General features: G+C 37.8%; 1 protein-coding gene across 1 annotated transcript in view; it reads right to left on the bottom strand.

Moving 5' to 3' along the window:
• MAGI3 (membrane associated guanylate kinase, WW and PDZ domain containing 3) overlaps positions 1–24,273 on the bottom strand; it is a 97,112-nt gene that overhangs the window by 53,819 nt on the left and 19,020 nt on the right. The window contains exons 2-4 of the mRNA XM_015819938.1: positions 10,860–10,976; positions 7,056–7,175; positions 1,434–1,643 (exon numbers count right to left, since the gene is read on the bottom strand). Of these exons, the coding sequence (XP_015675424.1) occupies positions 1,434–1,643; positions 7,056–7,175; positions 10,860–10,976 (447 nt within the window). The remainder of the gene's footprint in view (positions 1–1,433; positions 1,644–7,055; positions 7,176–10,859; positions 10,977–24,273) is intronic.

The following is a 24,273-nucleotide window of genomic DNA, read 5'->3' as shown; positions in this document are numbered from 1 at the left end:
AAAAATATCTTTGGTTCCTAGAAAGATTCCACTGAAATGTTAGAGAGAACTTTGAAAACAGTTGTCATCATATGAGAAATGAACATGTTTTCTTTTTTTAATTAGAAATACACATTATAGCAACCATAAGCAAATACTGTATCCAGGTAGTCCTTGAGTCACAAACATAATGGAGTCAGACGATCACAGTTGCAAGTCACAAGGATTGTTAAGTGAGGTGCACACATGATCACCTGGTTTAAGGGCCACTACCACCTCTGCTCTTCCTGATAAGGACATAAGTGAGTTTCCAGGTTGTTAAGCGGACCATGGGGTAGGGAGACTTGGGAGGCCTAATGGAAACCCAAGCTCACCTGCCCTGGCTTCCTGGACCCAAGGTGTCCCATGCTTTGCTTCTTGCCCCTCAGGGTCTCTGTAGACCTTGGGCCTGCTTCCTCCCCCCCCCCCCACAGGCCTTTGTTTGCTTCCTACCCAGCCATTTGGCCAGCCAGGGGAGCCCAGGGTTAGCTGTAGAAGCTATTGGTATGCTCAGGGTTGTTGCAACTTGTACGGTAGACCCCAGCTCTGTCAAACAGGACAGCCGAAAGCCAGTCAAAGAAGCTACCAGTGAGTGCAGAGCTGTTGCAGCTTACAAGCCTGACTGCTTCCTACTCAGTCACTCAGCCACCCTCAGCTACCCAGCTAGCTCCAGGGCCCAGCAGCATCTAACTTATCTTTTTGGAGTGTTTTTTTTTTTGCAGAGAGGGCTGATGTGATGTAAGGTTCGCATGCTTTACTGCAAGCAAGTGCTATTATTGCAATCCTGTGGGGGTTCTGTTGATTAAGAAGGCTCAACAAACTCCACAAAAATTGGAGTTTTTAGCCTCTCTTGGGTGACTGGGTGGGTAGGTTGATAGCAAGCCAACACTGCAGGGACCTGGTAGGGCAGGGTGGGATGAGTGGGGAAATAGAATGGGTGCTGCAACATCTCTCTGGTCGGTTGTACGAACATATAACTGTGGGGGCACTGCAGTGACTGTAATTTTGAAACCAGATCTTAAGTAGGGAGGGTCTGTCATAACATTGAACAGTTGCTAAGTGACTGTCATAAGCTGAGGACTATCTGTAGTAGTCATTTCATAAGACTGCCCTTTCAAAATTCCAAGTATTTCTTTGGCCCTGAAAAGATTCCTACCCTTGGACAAATTTCAAATACACTAATCTGAGGAAACTGAAAACAATATGTATTAAAATATCTGAATTTGTGTGTGTATATCTGCACCTGTTCACATTTAATAAACTCAATATATTAAGTCTCAAAATATTTAGAAGGGAAAATCTCTTATGAACAAAATAAGAATTGTGTTTACAAGTTACTTATTACATTTATAACCTATTTTTTACAAGCTGTAATTTAATATGTATTTATAAAATAAGTAAATATGTATACTGACCTGTTCCTCCATTACCATTAATTGCTACTTTTTCTTCTTCCTCTTCTTCTTCAGGAAGGGAAGTGTCCATTTTCTGCATTTTGCTGACAGATGTTGTTCTTTTTCTTTGAGATTCCAGGTCAAAATCGTTATCAAAAAGCACCTGGTCCACTGGATCAGGTTGGAATGGACTAGGCTCAGCTGGAGGTTTAGGAGTCCCATAGAAATTACCTTAAACGTATGCATGTAAAAGAAAATATTAAGAAAGAAAGAAAGAAAGAAAGAAAGAAAGANGGGAGGGAGGAAGGGAGGGAGGGAGGGAGGGAGGGAGGGAGGGAGGAAGGAAGGAAGGAAGGAAGGAAGGAAGGAAGGAAGGAAGGAAGGAAGGAAGGAAAGATGGTTGTCAGGATTTTTGCAATAATCCATTCTCATTAACTTTACTTAACTTCCCTGAATGTATTATCCTACGGATCAGCTGATTTACATATTACTACTGTAATTTATCTGCATGTAATCAGGGCTTCATAAGTTATTATGTTTAGACATTAATAGTCTGAAAACGAAATTGTTTTGTTTTTAATTATTAACATTCCAAAGTAATGCATTTAAGATAAGCAGCCATATAAATTTATAAAACAATGCTTTTTATTCCTCATATTTATATAGCCACCCATCTCACATATGTAACAAAAATAGAATAAATTCTTTCTAACAAAGAATTTAGGTTCATGGTCATCTGCATGAAGGCAAGAAAATGCAAACAATGATAGATATGCCATAAATACATATTTGTGGAGTATGCATAGTAACAAGGTAATACAAGTCCCATTACTTTGACATTGTTGCAGTTTCTTTTTGTCAGTCCAAAGTACACTAGATCAAGAAACAGATTCCACAGTAAGACTAGAATTATATTTTATTGACATCGCTTTAATAACAGATACTAACAGATGATAACTTTTCCTCACCTCCCACTTTCCAGTGAGTCAGGAAAAAGTATCTTCTTTACAGGTAGTCCTCAACTTATGATGATTCGTTCAGCAATTGTTTGAAATTACAACAGCACTGAATGAAGGGACTTACCACCCTGCCTGAAGTTCTGGCACCCTGCAGTCACATGAACAAAATCTGGGCACTGCTGCCCATCCTTATGACCAATTGTAGGGCTTCTGCAGGAAGCCACCCCACTTATGTTCCCCCCATCCCACCCCATTAGGTCACTGCATGTCTTGGCCCTGCATCCCACCATGCTGGATCCCACATTCTCCCCATCAACTTCCACTCATGGCTCAGTTCACTTATCTTTTCCATAGATTTCCTTCAGGAAAGCAGCCAATCTGCTGTGCAATCTTCCTACACAGGGGCCATGTGAGTTGTTCCAGAAGAGGCACAATTTTGGGAATGGATGCAAAGAATTGTAGCCAGTCCAAATAGGTGCCTACTTCTGGAATGGCAGCACATGGCCTCTGTACAGCAAGGAAGCCAGTAGGTGGATCAGCAGACTCTCCTACTCGAAGGTGATATCCAAGATCTCCTTTGAGTTATTAAGTGCAACACAAGCTGCCTTGGGAGGGGAGGACCTAGGCAGGTCATAGGTGAGCTGGGGAGGTGCTGTAATGAAGGCTGGGCCTGAGCTAGGTCTCCAAGGGCCTCCCTCTATCCCTGAGGTATGTTTAACAACTGCAACAGGAAAAGCAGGGATTGTGGTCATTAAGCAGGGTGTTAATGTGGGTACTCTGCTTAATAACCATCATGACTTATTACTGTAATGGGCAGACTCCATTATGGTCATAAGTCAAGGACTACTTGTACTATTTCCCTTCTCAAGGCTTAAGGAATATTTCTGTCTTCTTTGCTTACATAATAGTTTCTGAATATTTGTTTTAATGTTGCCTCCTTGGTTCTCAACACCTACAGTATTGATATCCCTACTTAGATTCAATAATTTGAAAATGAAAAACAGTCGGCAGATTTTAAATTATTTTATCTGGATGTCAAGTATCCTGGTATCTTTTTAAGAGTTATCTTTGATACCTTGTTCAAAGTCACTTATCCAATCATTCCTTGCATGACAGCTACTCCTACACTATTTTTCTCCTACAGGAAACACAAAGTGACACAATTTAGATGATAGCATTCTGGATTATTATTTACAATCATCATAGTTCAAAGTCCTGGATCATGCCTTTTTTATTTTTCTTGACAGTGAGAATAGCTAGATAAACTTCTGGTTTATCTAACTTTCAGTATCTACTTTTGTTACATTAATCCGAAGCAAAAACAAAAGGCAAGAGAAGGCAAGAACAAATGCAAGATTCCAAGCAGTTATATTTATGCTAACAAACTGCTCATTAATAACAGTAAGAAATAATGACAATTCTGACTATGTATACTATGCCTAGTATTTTAAAAATCTGCTTACCTATGCATAGAATTAGTTATTTCGTTAGCATATCCTAATGTGTTCTTGCAGAAGCTGAAATAATTATGTGCAAGTTATATATGTCAGAGGTCCCCAACCTTTTGGGCACCAGGGACCGGTTCTGTGGAGAGAGGTTTTTCTGCAGACTGGAGAGTGTATGGTTTTGTGTGCTGCCTGCTTGTTTGTGTGGACCGGTTGCTGGCATGCCGTGGCCCGGTACTGGTCCACGGACCGGGGATTGGGGATCCCTGATATATGTTACATATTCAGTTTTGATAGCCTACTGCAGCAATATTTACCTATAAATAAGCAAGGTTGTTATACTTTAAAGGCCAAACATTCAAAATACCTTCTACCCTCACTCAAACACATGACTCAATTTTAATAGGACTAAGAATGAACTTTGAAAGGAACTTTGCAGGTCTTCTAGTCCAATCCCCTGCTCAAGCAGGACCCTATACCATTTTAGACAAATGGCTATCCAGTTTCTTTTTAAAAGCCTCCAATGATGAAGCACCCACAACTTCTGTTCCACTGGTTTATTGTTCTCACTGTCAGGAAATTTATTCTTATTTCTAGGTTGCTTCTCTTCTTAATTAGTTTCCATCCATTGCTTCTTGTCTTGCCTTCTGGTACTTCGGAAAATAAGTTGACCCCCTCTTCTTTGTGGTAGTATTCAAATATTAGAACACTGCTATCATGTTGCCTGTTGTCTTTCTTTTTACTAGACTAGACATATCCAATTCCTGCAACCATTCTTCATATATTTTAGCCTCTAGCTCCCTAATCATCTTTGTTGCTCTTTTCTGCACTCTTTCCACAGTCTGAACATATTTTTTTATATTGTGATGACCAAAACCGGATGCAGTACTCCAAATGTGGTCTTACCAAAGTCTTATAAAGCGGTACCAATACTTCATGTGATCTTGATTCTATCCCACTATTAATGCAGCTTAGGACTGCACTGGGGGTTTTTTGGTGGCTGCAACACACTGCTGGCTCATATTTAAGTGATTGTCTACTAGGACTCCAAGATCCCTTTCTCAGTTATTGCTATTGAACAAGTTTCACTTAATCTGTACCTGTACATTTGTTTTTTCTTGCCTACATAAAATCTTAACTTTTCTCTACACTGAATTTTATTTTGTTAAATGGGCCCCAGTGTCCAAGTCTGTTGAGATCCATCTGGATCTAGAGCCTATCTTCTGTGATTTTGGCTATTTCTGCCAGCCTGATGTCGTCTGCAAATCTGATGAATTTCCCTTCTATTCCCTTATCTAAATCATTTATGAAGATACTGAAGAGTACTGGGCCTAAAACAGAATCTTAAGGTACCCCACTGCTTACTTCCCTCCATGTATATGTAGTTCCATTAAGGACTACACATTAAGTGTGGTTTGTCAGCTAGTTACAAATCTATATGGTGGTGGTGATGCTATCTATCCCACATTTTTCTAGCTTACCAAGAAGTATGCTGTAGTCCACTTTGTCAAATGCCTTACTGAAATCAAAGTATACTTTGTCCACAGTATTTCTCTGGTCTACTAATTTAGTCATTTTGTCAAATAATGAATTAAGGTTTATTAGGCATGATCTGTTTTTCACAAACCCATGTTGGCTTCTCATCCTAGATATGCGTGTAATTCAAATACAAAGAACCAAATAAAATATAAACATCCATTTCTATATATTGGCTATCTAACACTATAGATTTTTCTATAAAACATATACAATTAATTCATCTATCTCCTTTGCAGGAATAGAGCATACATGCTGAAATACTTAATTTTCAAATTCAACAATAAATCTCTAATATTGTTGAAGAATATCTCCAAATGGCTGTCCTACCTGAATATTCTGTTTAAAAAAGAAAATATTTTATTTTATATTCACTAGTTCCAAATAAAACTTATAAAAACTAAAGAAAACCAATTTTATTTCAATCTATATAGTATATCATAATTAATCAGAAGAAACTGTAGATTTTTTGGCAGCTGCAACCAAGAACAAACTCATTTTTATGAATGAAACAGGAAACAACAATTCACATTGAGGCAGTATTAAAATGTGTGGTTAGAGCATTATTTTTATTCTTTTGTATGAAGGCTTGTTCAGTTCAATACTGAATTGCACCTCAGAAAGCTAAAAATATATCTTGCTGCACTTGATGGATATTTTTAATAAAATAAGTGCCTTTGAAAATTTAAACAATTGGCTTTTTTACTCTTTAAATTAATCACTGCAATCTTAATAAAGAAATTCTATATAGCATAAAAGAAACTGCCAAGGCTCCAGCTATTTTAATATTTTGATACTGTAACTGTATTTTGCCCTTGTAAAATAACTCCATAGCAAATGCCTTTATAAACTGTTAATATGGTATCTAGATATAGTAATAAAAGTCAACTCCCCAGCTGACAAGCTCAGCATCTGTAACAGCTGCCACCAACTGCTAACAAAACATTTAAAATACAGTCTCTGCCTGAAAAAACGTTACCCCCCTTGCATAAAAACAGCTTTCTATGCAATAACAATGGTCATCTTTAAAGCTATGCATCAGACACACACACACATTCACTCACAGGTATTTGATATCGTATCTCTTAATCATCCTAGGTATAAACAAGTGATGCAGCACTTTCTTTTTTGAGTGCTAAAATTATTCTTGAGTGTTTCAATTAATCCTTAATAGTTTGGTAGGTCACTATAATGATAAGACACAACAGATAGAATACTAAGTCAAGTGCAATATAGATTAAAATTCTGGTTTATCGTAAACCATTTTTCTGAACAGCTTTGATATATGAATAGTTATCCATGATCCTTACTGAAGTCAAGTGAGGACCATGCAGGTCATTAAGAAAGGACCTCGCATGATCATAACTTCCAATATTCTGCCAGCTCCTTATTGACTTTGCTGGTGGAAAGCAGCAGGGAACATTGGAAACTGCAATCATATGACCATGAGGCACAACCATGGTAAATAGTGGCCATGCATCTGAATCACAATCATGTGAGATGGTGGCCATGCATCTGAATCACAATCATGTGACTGCAGGGGTGGTGTGACAACTGGTAATATATACTACTTTTGTTCAATGCTGTTGCAATTTCAAATAGCAGCTGAACAAATGATTGGTAACAGAAGAACTACCTGTAATTATATCTCATAAAAATGGTAATCTAGAAATAGCTGATCAAATGATAAGTTTTATATGTACCATCATATGTTCCACTTTCTAGCAAAGCTCCACTTTCTTCCAATGCCTTGAATTGATCAACAGGTATAAAATTATAATCCACTCCAGGGACTTCCCCATCTCTGGGAGCTCTTGTGGTGCCTGGAATAAAAAGGCAGAATGTGAATAAATTCTTGTAAAATTTTCTAACTGTTTGCAAATTGTTACACAAAAGTGACCTAGATTCTGCCGCTCTACTATGTAATAATAAAAACAGATTCAACCACAAGTACTTAATTATATGAAACTAGAGCAAAAAATATGAAACAGGAACGTTAAACCAAATTAAAATCAAATATGTAATTTATGTATTTGTTAAAATTCTAGAACTACCCACTTGTCAATGACTCTGGATGGCTCACAAGGATTAATATAGTTAATCCTTGACAGTCATGATTATAGCATATTTCCTGCAAACTCAGGGTTGGATGTCTCTAGAGCAGACACGTGTGACGTCGCGCAACGTATCGGAGCTTTTTCGCCATTGCCGGCAATGGGGTGGGCGTGGTTTCCGATGACACGTCCAGCCCATGGGCCCGCAGTTTGACACCCCTGTTCTAGAGCCTCCATGTGCCTCCAAATGCTAGAAGATTGGATATAAGAAAACAAGCTGAATCTAAATTTATCAAAAACAGAATTTTTGAGCCTGGACTCAGTTGATCCAGTTCTGAATGGGACTGCATTAACACTTAACGAACAGGCTTGCAATTTGGTGCATTCTTCTTGATTTAAAACTGGTTAAGTACATAACAATAGTGAATGGGTCTTTTATCAGCCTCAGCTGATAGATCATGAGGGAGAGAGTTCTGATGCAGTGATATATGTACTGCTAACGTCAAGATTGGATTACTACAATATGCTTTGTGAGTCCATTTGGAGTTCTCATTGTGAAATATAAAGCCTTTGGTCCTCAAAGGAACATTTTCTGCAAGTTGCACAAGTTGAACAGCAAAATCTTTTATTATCCAGAAAGGGATACCATATTATAAAATAAACTGCAGTTGAAAAAGAGGCCCTTTTTTATTGCAGAGGCAATATAAGAATTACAGGTGATCCTCGATTTACAATCTCATTTGAGACCTGAACTTCTGTCATTAAGCAATGGGGTTACTAAGCAATGTGGTCAGACCTACGTACAACTACGGACCTGCGCCTCTTTCACCGAGCCTTGAAAACCCATCTATTCCATGCGGCCGGCCTGGCGTAGTTCTGATTGTGTTTTGGTAGGGGTTTTTATATGGGGTGTTTTAGAGCAGGCTTTTTATTTAATATTTATTGTGATTTTTATTATTGCCTGTTCACCGCCCTGAGTCCCGTAAGGGAGATAGGGCGGTATATAAATTTAAATAAATAAATAAATAAATAAATAAAGTCATACTCAATTTTTGCCATGGTTGCTAAGCAAATTACATGGTCATTAAGTGTATCCAGCTCCCCCTATTTACTTTGCTTGTCAGAAACCCCGAGAAGGTCACAAATGGCAATCATGTGACCCTGAGATGCTGCAACCATCTTGAATAAATGCTGGTTGCCAAGTCCATGAATGTTAATCATGTGATCAAGGGGATGCTTAGTGTCTGTAATTGTGAGGATTGGTTAGAACTCACTTTTCTCAATGCTGTTGTAATTTAGAATGGTTGTTAAACAAATGGCCCTAGGACTACCTGTACCTCTTTGATTAGACTAATTATATGCCATCAAGTTGGTATCAATTCTTAGTGACCTTATAGATAGAATTTCTCCAGGAGTATTTGTTTCCAAACTAACCCCTTAGGTCTTCTGGTTGTGCACCCATCACAACTGCAATGTAGTCCATCCACCTTGCTGCTTGTCATCATGTTTTCCTTTCTTTCCAACTTTCTCAACATCCTCACAGGCTTTGCTAGACAGCGAGAACTTCACATAATATGATAATCTCAATCTGGTCATTTGTGTTCCGAGTAAGAACTTTGGATTGTTTCGTTATATGATTTGTTCATTTTCCTGTCTGTCTGCCTGTCTGCTTCCTGTTTGTCTCTTTCTTCAGACATTTTCAATGCCAAACTTCAAAAGCTTCTATGCACTTTCTAATCTGCTTCTTCAAATTCTAAATTTCATTTCTATAGGAAAAACAACTGCCTGAACAATTCTGATCTTTGATCTTTGTAGATATAGAAACATTACATCAGAATTACATTTTTCAAGCCTTCATTGCTACTCCTCAAAGTGCCAGTCTGCAGCATATTTCTTCACTGCTGATTCCTTTAATGATGATTCTAAATGGCAGAAGTTATTCACCACTTTAATACCTTCTGTTAATTGGTTTGGTTACCATACCTGCTGTCGTTAATTTCCTCCAGAACTGGCAATAAACCAATTTGAGCTTCCGTGTAATGCATGCTGGCTTCGAGTTCAAATGTACCCCTAAAATATTCCATTATGAATTGGTTTTAGAAGTGGGATGATCAGAAACATAAAAGCTGGACTTTGGCTTTTGTGGCAAGCATCAGGTACTTCATAATGAAAATCATAATTGTTAAGATCATCTCCCTCTCTACCTCAGAGGACTGTGGTGGCAAAAAATGACAAATGGTCATTCCAGAATATTCTTCTCCTATGAAAAACGGAAGCATACCTTATTGCCTTTTAGTTGGCAGGGAGCATTCTGGGAATCCATGCTGATTATGAGTATGGATGGGGAGAAGATGCCTTGGTGTAAGTTTTTAATTTCCCACTCTTGAAATGGAAGTAGCCCAATATCGATCATCTCACATCTGTTTCTTTGAGTGACAGATAGATTCTTCTGAATCCTGCCAGATCCTTGGTATTATTTAGTACCTTAATGGGAGGAGGGGAGGCTTCATCTGTGTCTTTCCCTGATGTTTAATATGTCTATGTTGTGTCTTATATGTAAACTATGAAAAGTGCAAAAGTGCTGATGTCAAGTTAAGAGAAGGCCATTACAATACAAATGTACGTAAGAGATCCAACAAAAAGTTTTAGTTTCCAGTGTAATTTTTGATTTGAATATGTGTAGCATCAAATGTGTTGCCTGGAAAATATGCATTTGAAATAACTGAAGGTTTAGAATATTGGAGAGATAGAAAAGAATAAATTTCCCTCCATTAAAAAAAGATAGAAAACAGGGGGAAGGGGCAGGAATCTCGTTTTTTCCTTTCAGGAAAAAATGTTTTATTAAAGTTGATTTTTCCTGTTTCTAATACAAATAAATCTTCAATTTATTGTTTTTCTTTGCTATGTATTTATCTCTTTCCTCAGCTCACTTATTAGTCAAGTGATCATCACATAACACTTCATTCTCATGCAGTCTGGTATCTTTCCCCTTTTATTCTATCTCTGGATGTGGAATAAATATCCTTTGGCATGTGCAGCGATAGCATTTTTTATTCAAAAGCTTGACAACACAATGTGTGAATTTGATACATAACAGAACCAATTTTACTACTTAAAGAATCACAGTTGTGGGTAAGCAACTTCTTTGAATTAGTAGTAGATGTTGCTGTGGATCCATTATAGCTAATCTTATTGTCTTAAAGAGCCTTAATATGCTGTTGGCCCAGGGCACATTATTTTACACACCAATTTGTATACACATGCATATCTGTAATATATTAAGTTGCCAGTAAACACATGGGAATAAAGATGTAATTCCCAGTGTCGTTATTTATAACTCCAGAATTCAGGTTTTGCTAGCCTATACAGTATCATGCATTTAAAGTACATATTACTTAAGATATCCTTTCAAAGTTTGTTTAATCCAAAGGAATATGTTAGTATGTTACTTACATGGAATAGTTCTCAAGTAAAGATTATCTCTGATAACCTGTTGCAGTTTGTGATCAACTGAACCTTTCTGAAACTGTAGGCTTAGGTAGTGACGTAAATCTTTGTTGATGACTTTGCCTGTAATAAAAAAAAGGTACTACTATGAAATACTATAATCTGCTACATGATAGATAAGATAATCACACAAGATCTTCAAAATGTTTATTCGGCAGCATGTAGAGATATCTAAAGTTCAAAATAAAAGTGAACAGAAAAATATATAGATGAGGTTTATAAATAATTTGTACTTGAAACTTGCATCTTATAATCTGTCCAATTAGTTTAGCGAGTTTCACTTCTCTTTGACCTTGAGTAGTTCCATGACAACAATATTTTTATGATTATTCCACCATCACTTCATGCAGTGGGTAGGGAGGGATCAGAAATGTAAGGTAATATCAGTTTTAATATACCGTATTTTCCAGCGTATAAGACGACTTTCTAAACCCTGAAAATCTTCTCAAAAGTCGGGGGTCATCTTATACGCCCAGTCGTCTTATATGCCGGAAAATACGGGTATTCAGGCAGGCTTCCAGAGTTCGGCTGGCAGGATGCAGGTAACCCCTCCCCCGTCCTGCCGCCTCCCACCGCACCGCGCCGCTCCGCGTCCCGCGCCTCCGTGTCTCAAGCCTCTGTGGCACAGAACTGCTGGCGTTATGCTTGGGCGGAAGACTTTTTCTTTTACAGATGGGGCGGGTGGGCCTGACATTCGCGTGCAGGCAGGACCCCGCCCGCTGAGCCACCGCTTCCCCATCGCCCTCCACGCCAGCCGGCTCCGTCTCCAGACCTCCCAGCTGATGGGCGCAGGTCCGGGGGTTGCCAGCTGACGGGCGCAGGAGGTAGGCGCCGCCGTGGCCTCCCAGCCGCTTGCTTCTTCGGCTGGAGCAGTTGCAAGGGCTTGCATGGTTGCCGGCGGCGGGGAGCGTGTCAGCGGCCCTTGGGGACCATGCAAGCCCTTGCAACTGCTCCAGCCGAAGAAGCAAGCGGCTGGGAGACCGCGGCGGCGCCTACCTCCCGCGCCCGTCAGCTGGCGACCCCTGGACCTGCGCCCGTCAGCTGGAACGTCAGGCAACACTTTAGCCAGTGTGGAGGGCGAAGGGGAGGCCACTGCAGCACCGAACTCCTGCGCCCGTCAGCTGGCAACCCCCGGACCTGCGCCCATCAGCTGGGAGGTCTGGAGACGGAGACGGCTGGCGTGGAGGGCGATGGGGAAGCGGTGGCTCGGCGGACGGGGTCCTGCCTGCGTGCGAATGTCAGGCCCACCCGCCCCATCTGTAAAAGAAAAAGTCTTCCGCCCAAGCATAACCTTTAAGGATTTTAAGGATCTTTGAGAGGGAGAGAGAAATAGAGGGAGAGAAAGAGGGAAAGAGAAATAGAGAGAGGGAGAGAGAGAAATAGAGGGAGAGAAAGAGGGAAAGAGAAATAGACCCTGGGGATGCTGCAGAGGTCATAAGTGTGAAAAATGGTCATAAGTCACTTTTTCCAGTGCCGTTGTAACTTTGAACAGTCACCAAGCAAACTGTTGTAAGTTGAGGACTACCTGTACTTTATCACTTTTTTCCATTTATTTTTTTTTGTCATCAAGCTTTTGACACCTTGCTGGCTGACTGGTGGTACTCGAATGTTGCCATATTCTAAAAGTGGTACAATCGGTGAAAAGGTTGAAAAGCCCTGGCTTAGAAAACAAACAGCATGGCAGCTCCCATGGGTTTATTGTCTTATCCTTCCTTTCAGCTTTAGAATGAATTAGNAAAAGTTTAATCCACTTGCACTGTTTTATGTTTACATGTTTGATGACAAACAGCCTTATGTTTATAAGTGACAGTTTTCCTGCTAACTACCTGCATGTCATAAGCATTTGAATTAAAATTACCATATTGAAATCAAATCTGATGTTTTTTAATTTTTACTTGGTGTGCGTTGGAACAGGGGTAGTCTTATACGGTGAGTATAGCTCAAACTCTATATTTTAACTGGAAAAGTTGGGGGTCGTCTTATATGCCCAGTCGTCTTATATGCCCAGTCGTCTTATACGCCGGAATATACGGTAATTTATTCTGAACAATTAAGGTTTCATAAAACAGCATTGAAGAGCAGACACCATCCATATAGTGTATAAATACTACTTTGAATCTGAATAAAATCAGAGTATAAAAGGTTTGTTGAAAATGAAGGAGAGTTCACTATTTGAAGTACTCTATGCATACTCTGTATTAAATAACTTTTATCCATGGAGTTTCAAAAGAAAAAAAATCCATTATTAGATATTTTCACACTGGTACCTTCCAATAGTCTACGGTGAATAAGAATTTCAAAATCTCAATGTGACAAAGACATTTGTCATTTTCATTATGGGTTATATTCTAACCATGGTATTCATCTATTAATAAATGTCAGTCTATGAAAACTTTGCTTAGATAAAAATCTTAAAATTATTCTACTACGTAAACTTTAATCCTATATTTCTGGTTGATTTGTACAGCTTGTAATAGTATTGATCATTAAGTATAATTTAGGTGAAATATATTTACATCATTTATCAGTCTCAGTTTTAAAATTTTATTTAAATTCCCATAGCAAATAGCCAATCTATGTAATTATTTTTGAAAACAGTTCTGATAGTTTACAGAACTGCTTTTATAACAAAGTAGAAAAACTTTACAAAATCCAACATTCTACCTTTCACAGCTTAATTAAAAAAAAACCCATGGAGGGTAATGTTTGTAAGGTGTGATTCTGATATTAAGCAATGTAAAAAAAAAAATCCTAATCTTAAAAGATTTTTCCCCCACTGGGTGGTTTAAATCATGGTTTAATTGTGATTTTTATCTATAAAACTGTAAGTGTGCAAGCTGCTGTCACACTGTGGGTATATATATATATATATGGTATGCATATGACACCAAGCAGTATTGCAAGCTGTAATTGATCTAAGTTTTTTTAATATGTTTCAAAATGAATATATAGTTTGCTTTCCGATTTAAAATCATCATTATTGGATATCTCAAGTTCTAAGTTTATATTTTTTTTAAAAAGCAATATCACTTTTTTTCACAAGTATTTTATTACAGTGGTCTGATCATGTATTATTAGCAAATATATCATATCAAGTGAAAGTTGTTGCTTCGCTGTTCCATAGTAAACACACAATAGAGACATTGTATTCTCTCATCAGTTTGACAGAAGGATACAAAGCAAGGTATTGATCTGGGTCATCCCTCCAGGATGGTTATGTGGACTCTTAATCTGCCATTGAATCAGCTTTGGAATGTCAAAAAGATTCTAAACTCTTAAACTAGAAACCTAGGTAATATTTTATTTTATTATCACAACAAAATTTTAACAAGGTAGAAAATAGCTGAGAATGGAATGTAAAATCATAGAACTTTTTCAACTAAGAAATTTTAATATAATAACATAAATATGTATTCATTACAAAAACAATATTATGAGAAATAAGAAATTTGACAGTAGGGGGAAGAGTTTGAAGCATGGCTCTGGCAGCACTTATTCATTACAGTTTATCCTCATTTTGGCTAATTCTTGTTTCTCTCTCTCTTTTAAAAAAAAGAGAGAAAGAAAACCTGCCCTCAAGTTTACAAATTAGAAAGATAATATATATATATAAAGAGTGGAAGAAAAGACAGGGAAACATAAACTGGCATTTGAAAAAATAGGAATGGGCTGATCTTTCCTTCCCAATTTGCTTCTTTAAACAGTACTTAATAGTTCACCTGTTTATCTGATAATGGAAGAAATCAGAATATGGTATCTTCCAACTTTCTGAATCCAGGGAAATTGTCAACAGAAGCTAAGTCTTTAATCAGACAAAACAAGGTGAAGCAAGCTTTAAGCAACCGCTCCTTCCCTGACCAATGCAAGGAACCAAGTTGGACTCCTTCTTCCCATCATGTGTGGGAAGATAATGATCTTATTGGGCTTGGTCTACTGTCCAATGGGGGAGACCAGAATCCACATTCTGCTGTTCAATTTTAAAGGAAATTGTGAAACATAACTGTACAGAATTTACAAATAATATGTTTCCTGTGATTGTTTACATTTCTGAATAAAATTTTGGAAGTATTTATGCCTGGTCCTCAAATTTACAACTGATGGAACATCTCTGTGGCAAATTTCAATTGCTTGACAGCTCACCTGCTGTGTTAATGTCTGCCTCAAAAATGTTCACTCTCCTATCTCCCCATCTCTGCCCTTTTGGCCCCCTTCATGAGATAAGTGCTGACTGTGCAAGGCTTTCTTCCTGAGGTCATGTGCAGTCCTTGTGAAGGGCCAGACCTGATGCGCCTCAGCAGCAACAAGAGCAAGAAGACAGGGAAGGTCAATTGGGGGTGCAGAGGTCACAAAATTCAGGGTGGCAAGGTAGCTGCAGCTGGGCTTTGATGCCACAGTGCTGGGGTGGCTGAGGTTTTGCATCATGTGCTGGGCTGGAACAGTTACAGCTTCTCTAAGTAATTGTTTTTACTATAAGGGTACAATAAAAATATCATTTTGCCATCAATATAACAACCACAAAAATACTTTAAAAGCAAACTAAAAAAAGAGAAAACACAAGAGACACAAGAAATGTCTTAATAGAAACCTGACGGTTAATAGGGTTGTGTTTTTACAGTTGTCAAATAAACGTAGGAAGATACAGATGCTTTAAAGAACCAAAAAAGACTTCCACCAACATCTTAGAGAACTCTGAAGTTCCTTTTTAAAATTAAACTCAAAGCATTATACCATCTTCAGCTAGTACACCAGTTCCACCTCATCCTGAAATAGAAGGTACTGATAGCAATCTCACATATGGATTATTGCAGTGCAGTCTAAATGGGACTGCCTTTGTAACTGAAGCTGCAACTAGAGCAAAATGTAGCACTCTGTGTATTAATAGGTGCAACTTGTTTCTCCTATAAACTCCAGTACCACAGAAATTATACTACCTGCCAGTCAGCTTCTAGGGACAATTCAAAATGGGAATTACTATTTTAAAATCCTACAGAACTTGGGGCCTGTAGGGATCTTTGAGATCACTTACTACAAATAGAATTTACCTCCTCAACACATGTCTACAAAGAATAAATGTTTACCCAATCACTGTAAGAGAAAATTCATAGGACAGCATTTTCTGCAAGAGTGCCTACCTGTGGAATTCCCTTTCACCAGAAATAAAATCAACATCCTCATTGTTAATATTTGAGAAGCTTTTAAAACTATAGGTATTTCTAAGAGTCCTAAGAGCATTTTGAGAAAGGGACAATTCTTACTGTAACAGGGATGAATAAAAATTCTAGTAATAAGTATCATGCTACAGTATTTGAATCCTTTGCAAAACTTGACTTAGTACTTGATGGCAAAACCCTTGTTGGCAATCACAGAGGTCAGACATTACTTGTAGTTGGCCACCAGGTTTGCACACATCTCAGGAGGGATTTTGTCCCACTCCTCTTTGTAGATCCTCTCCAAGTCATTAAGATTTCAAGGCTGATGTTTGGTAGCTCAAACCTTCAGCTCCTTCCACAGATTTTCTGTGGGATTAACGTCTGGAGACTGGCTAGGCCACTTCAGGACCTTAATGTGCTTCTTCTTGAGCCACTCCTTTGTTGCCTTGGCCGTGTGTTTTGGGTCATTGCCATGCTGGAATACCCATCCACGACCCATTTTCAATGCCCTGGCTGAGGGAAGGAGGTTCTCACCCAAGATTTGACGGTACATGGCGCCATCCATTGTCCCTTTGAATCGGTGAAGTTCTCTTGTCCCCTTAGCAGAAAAACACCCCCAAAGCATAATGTTCCCATCTCCATGTTTGACAGTGGGCATGGTGTTCTTGGGGTCATTGGCAGCATTCCTCCTCCTCCTAACACAACGAGTTGAATTGATGCCAGAGCTCGATTTTGGTCTCATCTGACCACAACACTTTCACCCAGTTCTCCTCTGAATCATTCAGATGTTCACTGGCAAACTTCAGATGGGCCTGTACATGTGCGTTCTTGAGCAGTGGGACCTTGTGGGTGCTGCAGGATTTCAGTCCTTCACAGTGTAGTGTTACCAATTGTTTTCTTGGTGACTATGGTCCCAGCTGCCTTGAGATCATTGACAAGATCCTCCCGTATAGTTCTGGGCTGATTCCTCACCGTTCTCACAATCATTGAAACTCCACAAGGTGAGATCTTGCATGGAGCCCCAGACCGAGGGAAATTGACAGTTATTTTGTGTTTCTTCCATTTGCGAATAATCACACCAACTGTTGTCACCTTCTCACCAAGCTGCTTGGTGATAGTCTTTTAGCCCATTCCAGCCTTGTGTAGGTCTACAATCTTGTCCCTGACATCCTGGACAGCTCTTTGGTCTTGGCCATGGTGAAGAGTTTAGATCTGATTGATTGCTTCTGTGGACAGGTGTCTTTTATACAGGTAATAAGCTGAGATAAGGAGCACTCCCTTTAAGAGAGTGCTCCTAATCCCATCTTATTACCTGTATAAAAGAAACCTGGGAGACAGAAATCTTGTTGATTGATAGGGGATCAAATACTTATTTCACTCATTAAAATGCAAATCAATTTGTAACTTTTTTGAAATGCATTTTTTTGGATTTTTTTGTTGTTATTCTGTTTCTCACTGTTAAAATAAACCTACCATTAAAATTATAGACTGATTATTTCTTTGTCAGTGGGCAAACGTACAAAATCAGCAGGGTATCAAATACTTTTTTCCCTCACCGTAATTACGATTATAACATTGCTTATTATGTTGCTCTTTTATAGTTATTTTATTTTTGTACTTTTATTACTCCTAAACCACTTAGAATGCAATGATTGCAGTGATATAAAAGCCTTTGTGAATAAATAAATAAGTACAAAAAGACAAGCAGCACTAGAGAAATTTAAAATATATCCTCCCTCCCTAAGAAGAATAAGATTTCCGGTAACCTTAGAAAGTGAAAAGAAAGCTCTTTGCCATTTCAGATTTTTCTGACAATTTAATTTATATAATATAGTGTAATCTCCGTCTTGCAACATTCTTGCTTGCCAAGATGAAAGACTAATTCATTCTTGATCCAAGGATGAAAATTTGTTGTAAATGTTGTTAAATCATATACAGATAAAAATGGAACTGGGATAACACTTATTACTAGGGAGAATTACAAGTAAAGGGATCCTTTAGAATTTAGATGATGACATGAATTCTACAAAGCCAGTCCAGAAAAACACTATAACAAATTGACAATGCTGTTTGTTAATCCAGATTGAGTTCCAGGTTCTTGTACTGATTAAGGCACCAGGATAGAAACCAGGGGACTGAGTTTTAATCTTGTTCTAAGCACAAAGCCATCTAGGTGACTTTGGGCCAGTCATTCTCTCTCAGCCCTAGGAAGCAGGCAATAGCAAACCACTTCCAAAATCTTTCCAAGAAAACTTAGGGACCTGTCCTGGCAATAACCAGAGTCACACTGATTTAAAGACACCTCACCCCTAATAGAATAAGATTACCCAGCAGAAATAATTTTAACGATTTAAGCATAATCTTTCTTCCTGAGATGCATGGCAATTATGATTTCTAAATCTTCTTGACTTTACTTATTTCATTCCATCTTACAAAACTAGGGCCTTGTTTCAAATTGTATTTGACATAAGACATAAGCAAAACACTTGTCTGGATTGATTTTCATTCAGGACTAGGAAAAGTTGATTGAAGAATGAAATCTGCTTATGTTTCAAACTGAAGGAAATATGAAAGGCTTCCTTTTGACTCTGAAATATGCCCATACAAACTCTCCAGCTATCTTTCCATCTTCTAAAAATAAAAATTCAGTTCACCTTCTAGTTATATCATTGCATTATTGGCATCCTTTAGAGCAGGGCTGAAATTTTTGTTTTGTTTTGTTTGAGGTGCCTGTATTCCTGTAATCTTGAATCTGAGATCTTGAAAACCTGAGAATGATGAAATGGTATCTGATTGCTACAATGGAGATAAACAGTTGGATTTAGAGGAAGTCCTCACTCTATCAGCAGCTTTCAAAGTTAAGACTGCTGAAAAAATAACTATACAACTCATTTATGACCTTTACAGCATCCTTCAGTCACATGATTGCTATTCAAGTCAGTATAAGTTGCCTTATGTCTGACTTGGAAGTTTTTCATTTTCCCCCCTTTTTTTTACAAAGCAGAGATTGGAGAAAAGGAGGTTGCAAGAAAGTAAACTGTTTGCTCTTCTATATATCAAAAGTAATGCGATCACACTGGCAGCCCAGGGCAAACAGGTTACAGTACTCTTTCAAATCTCTCTGACCTGTAGGGGAGGGAGTGATTTTTCTAGGTGTTCTCCTTTGCCTGATTTTCTTTGCTGCTGGTGCATCACATTGCTCTCAATGTGTAGCAAACTCTTTTTCACTAATCTTTGCACTAGGGTAGAGGGAGAGAAAAAAAAAGTAAGCAATTTTTGTAAGTAATTTCTCCTTTGCATGACTCTTCCCCCTCCATTCATAGAGCAGGGAGACTGGAGAGGGATTTCAAGGAGTAAGCTGTTTGCTCTTTTACATGTTGAAAGCAATGTGATTGCACCGGCAGCCCAAGGTTGGGAGCGATAGACGTGCTACACAAACAGCTTACAGTATTCTCTTGAAATCTCTTTCTCTCTACTCTCTTGCTCTACAAAGGGGTTGGGGAGAAAAAAAAACAAGTGATTTCTGTAGGAAGTCTTAAGTAATCTCTACTTTGCAGGAGAGAAAGGGATTCCAAGAGAGTAACTCTTTGTGGAGGACAGCCATGGCTCCCAGCACCAGGTTGTGGTATTATCACATTGTTTTTGGTATGTATAAAACAGTAAGCAGGCACTCAAGCACTCCAAAGGGAGGTGGAATAGTTAGAAGGCTGAGAAAAATTGAAGATGTGAAATTGAATAATCTTGTATCTTTTCATTCAAAGCACACTCGTTGTCACAAAGTCCAAAAGTAGCTTTATTAACAAATGTCACTGCTGCTTAAAATACAACCATATACTCTTCTTTCCATGTCTTACCCCATTTTCTATAAACATATCTTTAAATCTCCATTTATTAATTTATTAATCAGCAGAGATCCAATAAAAATGAACAAAAATTCCTAACAACATAGCCCTCTTTTTCATTTTGTCTCATCCTTCTCTTAACAATTAAATGTTACAAAAAAATTAAAATCTATTAAATGTCACCAAAAATAATCAACCCTTAAATATCAAAAACTAATCCATTACATTAAACATTTCTAAAAGAAATGCTATCCAATGCAGATAACCATTCAACATCACCAGAAATAAGAACTCATTATTTAACCATAAATCAGATAGATCAATTTTACGTTTTTTTCTTCCCTCCAACCATTCTTAAATCCCATAAAATTGTGACTCCTGTTTTCTTCTAGTATCTTTTCCTCTGCTCTAGAAATTCTTATCATCTTATCATCTATCCACTTATAGTTTCCATGAAGTAACTCCAATAAACGCCTTATGTTTCAGTTTGAAAGGGTAATCCAAAATGTCTTTTTTTCCATTTTTGAATGATCATCCAGTGCATTTCTAAATCCAGTGCATCCATCTCAGTTGTCTCTAGAGAGATTTGTTCGTCATCACTAATAAAGTCTGGTTCCAGTAAACAATTAAAAAATGTAAGCAATTCACAGGCCCATAAATTAAACATTTCTTTTTAAGTACCCATCTTGTACTCTGGTACAAGGCTTTGTTGTACAATTGATATGTAAACAAGACAGCTTCACCTCACTAGCAGTTCTTTCTGTTCACTCTTTCAAAAAAGGAAAGTTTCCAAAAAGGAAACCCTTTGTTTGTAACTCCAAAGATTTAGTGGCAAGATAGATTTAAAAAAAAAAAGCAAGCTTCAGGCTATAATTCCACAATGCAGATTTATTAAATAATAAGATTTCAATTTTCTTTCAAAAATAAAAATTCTTTCTATCTGAATATTTTAGCCTCTTTAATTTCCAACTTTTTGCGAGTAAAGCAAGTATCGGAATAAATTTCCGACGTTTCAATTTAAATGTAGTTCTAGAAAGGCACCAAAGTACTCATCTGTTCCAAAGAAAGTTTCTCTTTAACTGTTAAGGATCAATAAATCCAAAAAATGATTTAGAAATGAAGATCAGTAGTTCTGGGATCCATACATTTGGCTACATTACAGCTATAAACTCAATGAAATTACTGTCCCTTTGTTTCTCAATTCTTAAATTGATCGAGGAAATCTCCATTTCCTTGAGTCTGTAGGACAAATGGGTCAATTTCTGGTTTCTTCCTTTGAGCTAGAGACAAAAACAATGCCCCTCTGCTATGCAGGTAGCAAAGCATGCTAAGAGCACTAGACTTCAACTTACACCATGCCTCTTACCCGCCTCTAACCTATGCCACATCTCTCATAAGTTACTTTACATCCTCCTAATCTGTGCTTCTTATGCATCTCTTACACTCACACGATCTCTGGCCCACACAGTGCCTACTGTGCATCCCTTCGCACTCTCATGCATCCTTTCTGACCCACCCTCTGCCTCTTGCGCATCCCTTTGCACCCTTGTGCATTCTCCCTGACCTACGCCATGCATCTCACGTATTCTCCCCAACCCTCCCTTGCATTCTTGCAGACCTTCCCTGGGAACCCTATGTATCCCATTTACTCCCTTCTCCACCTGGAAGCAGCCACTTACTTGCCTGCTGATCCAGGGATTTGCAACTTTAGTTGTGGGAAGCTGACAAAAAACTGCCTCACTAATGACTATGGGATTTTGTTAATGATGACAACCAGGATTGCCAATATTGCTATTACCAAGCAATGCAGTTGCATTTTATGACTGCATTACTTAGCAATGGAAATTCCAATGCCAATGCCACTGTAATTCAAGGGATACCTATATATAGTTCAGATAGGCAATATATTCATTAGAATATAAAGTAAAGTGGAATGGCTCTTCAATTACATTTACCAAGTTAAATACCCAGATACACACACACACACACACACACACACTTAATCATTAAAAGGCTGAGTTGGAACTGGAATTGGCTAATTTCCAATTTTATCTTGCATATATCTTTCATATATGTATTGCAGACATAACTGAACTTAGATGTATAAAATCACCCAAAATAAAAATGGTTTCCAGAGTGTGTGGCATATACATAGGATATTTATACACTGTATGTCCTTCAATGAACAATTTATAAATGGAAAATAATTTGCTCAGTTATTCAACTGCAAAATTAATCCTAAATTCCATTTTTAACAAACAAAGCATTCCACATTGTAAAAATATTCCAAAAATGGGGGAATGCCCTCCAAGAAAATGTGCCAGTATACAGCCTCTGAAGTACTAAGATATACAGAAAAATATAAGTCTTTCAACAGGATAATAGTATATAATAGTATTGGGGAATGCATTGGATTTGATACCAAAAGATACATCTAAGTAGACAGTAGTGGGAACGCATTAAATCGGTGGGTAACTCATTAAAGCAGCCTTAATTTATTTTAAAATTGTACCACTATACTATAGCATTGCTCAAGAGATAAGAGTCTTTACTAGTATGGGTACTGTGCCTTGGTAGTTTTTTTCCTGGAATTTCTGTTCCCAGTGTACTTCCTGCATACTTCCATGTGTGCACATTCTTACGGGAAAGATACCTTCCAATTTTCTGTAATCTTAGGAAGGACTTTTTCTTATGAGCTTATAGCCTGAGAGCAACTTTATGTTTTTTCTCATGAGGAATTAGTCTTTTGGTGTGAGAACAAAGTCTTTTTTATTGTTTCATCACAGTTTTCTGACAGTTCTTGTTCTTGCTCACTCATCACATGATAGTATTCTTCATGACATTTCTGTTTTATTCAAGTTGACATCATTGGCCCAGTTATCTTAGTCTTGCTCTATACAATTTTTGTGTCAGGGTGCTCATTATGATTTTCTCAGCCTTGTTTCAGCCCTTTAAATATTTTCCACTCATATTCTAAAATGTTTAAATACAAACTCAGCTTTCATTATGTGTATTCCTACTGAAAAAGAAAAGGCTCCCTTGAGTCAGGATTAACTAGTGGTGATTACATGGTCATTGTTATGTAATTTCTTGATAATAGTAATTAGTTTGCAACTACCATCTTTATGGGGCTTTTTTCAATCTCCCAGTTTAGCCTATATTCTAGGACAGGGTTCTTCAAACTTGGCCCTTTTATGACTTGTGGACTTCAACTCCCAGAATTCCTCAGCCAGGCATGCCCCAGAATTCTGGGAGTTGAAGTCCACAAGTCATAAAAGGGCCAAGTTTGAAGACCTCTGTCCTAGGATCTTGTGGAAGGCTCCCCTATAAGTATTAACCAGGGCTGACAAGCTTAGCTTGTTTTAAGATTGGTTAACTAATACTGCCAATTAGAATATACCTGGACTGTAAGGTGAATTGTCTTGGAATACAAATGCATATATTTGAATACACTTGCTAGGTCATCTCTCAGCTCAATTTTCATCAGCAAGGCTAAGATGAGAAGAAGAGGAAAATCATGTCTATACCATGAAATCTTTAAGAGAAGCTAGAATGGGAAACATGGGATGGGTAAGTTAAATGTTTTTAGCAGGTGGCAAGTAATATACATGCAATACACCTGCTTTGACAGTTCTGTCTGCAATACAATTCAAGCTGTAACCATGACCAGAAGCTACAGGCTATCCACATAGGATATCCATTTTTTTCACACAGATATAAGTACCACATAAGATGTAAATAGAGAGAGTAAGCTTATATGTAAGATTGATTGATTGATATGCTACCCAACTCAATATCCAAAGTGAGTCTGGGCAGCTTACAATGCAATAAAAGCAGAAATATTAAAACATTAAAAACATTAACATATTTAGGATAGAACTACAGTTCTATATTAACAATAATTTAGTGATTGTTTAAAACTTATTTTCTTTACTTATGTTATATTTTACTGTTACCTAATTTTGTGTTCCATATATCATTTGCTCCTTAATATGACTTTATATTTATCCTGCCGCAGTTTATACATTCTGACAAAAACATTTAATTATTGATGCACACATTTTCAAATGTAATTATATCCTGAAGCTAGGCCATGGTTCTTAAGAAAGAAGAACCAGATTAATATGCTTAAAATATAATGGACTTTACCATTTCATTTTTAAAATGTTATACATCTAAAATTATGTTAACGTAGGCATCTAGCAGGCATGTCAACATATTGAATGTCTTATAATGTACATTCAAATTATGTTCTCTCTCTCTCTCTCTCTCTCTCTCTCTTACATAGCCACCCATTTCATCAAAGTGACTTTGATTAGTGTATAAAAAATCTAAAAACAATGAGTAAATGTGTAAAATCACTATCAT

This window comes from Protobothrops mucrosquamatus, unplaced genomic scaffold, assembly GCF_001527695.2.
Source record: "Protobothrops mucrosquamatus isolate PMUCROS unplaced genomic scaffold, P.Mucros_1.0 scaffold1021, whole genome shotgun sequence".
In the NCBI taxonomy this organism is placed as follows: domain Eukaryota; kingdom Metazoa; phylum Chordata; class Lepidosauria; order Squamata; family Viperidae; genus Protobothrops; species Protobothrops mucrosquamatus.
Note: the sequence above shows the minus strand (reverse complement) of the source record. Positions and strands in the feature narration are given on the sequence as shown.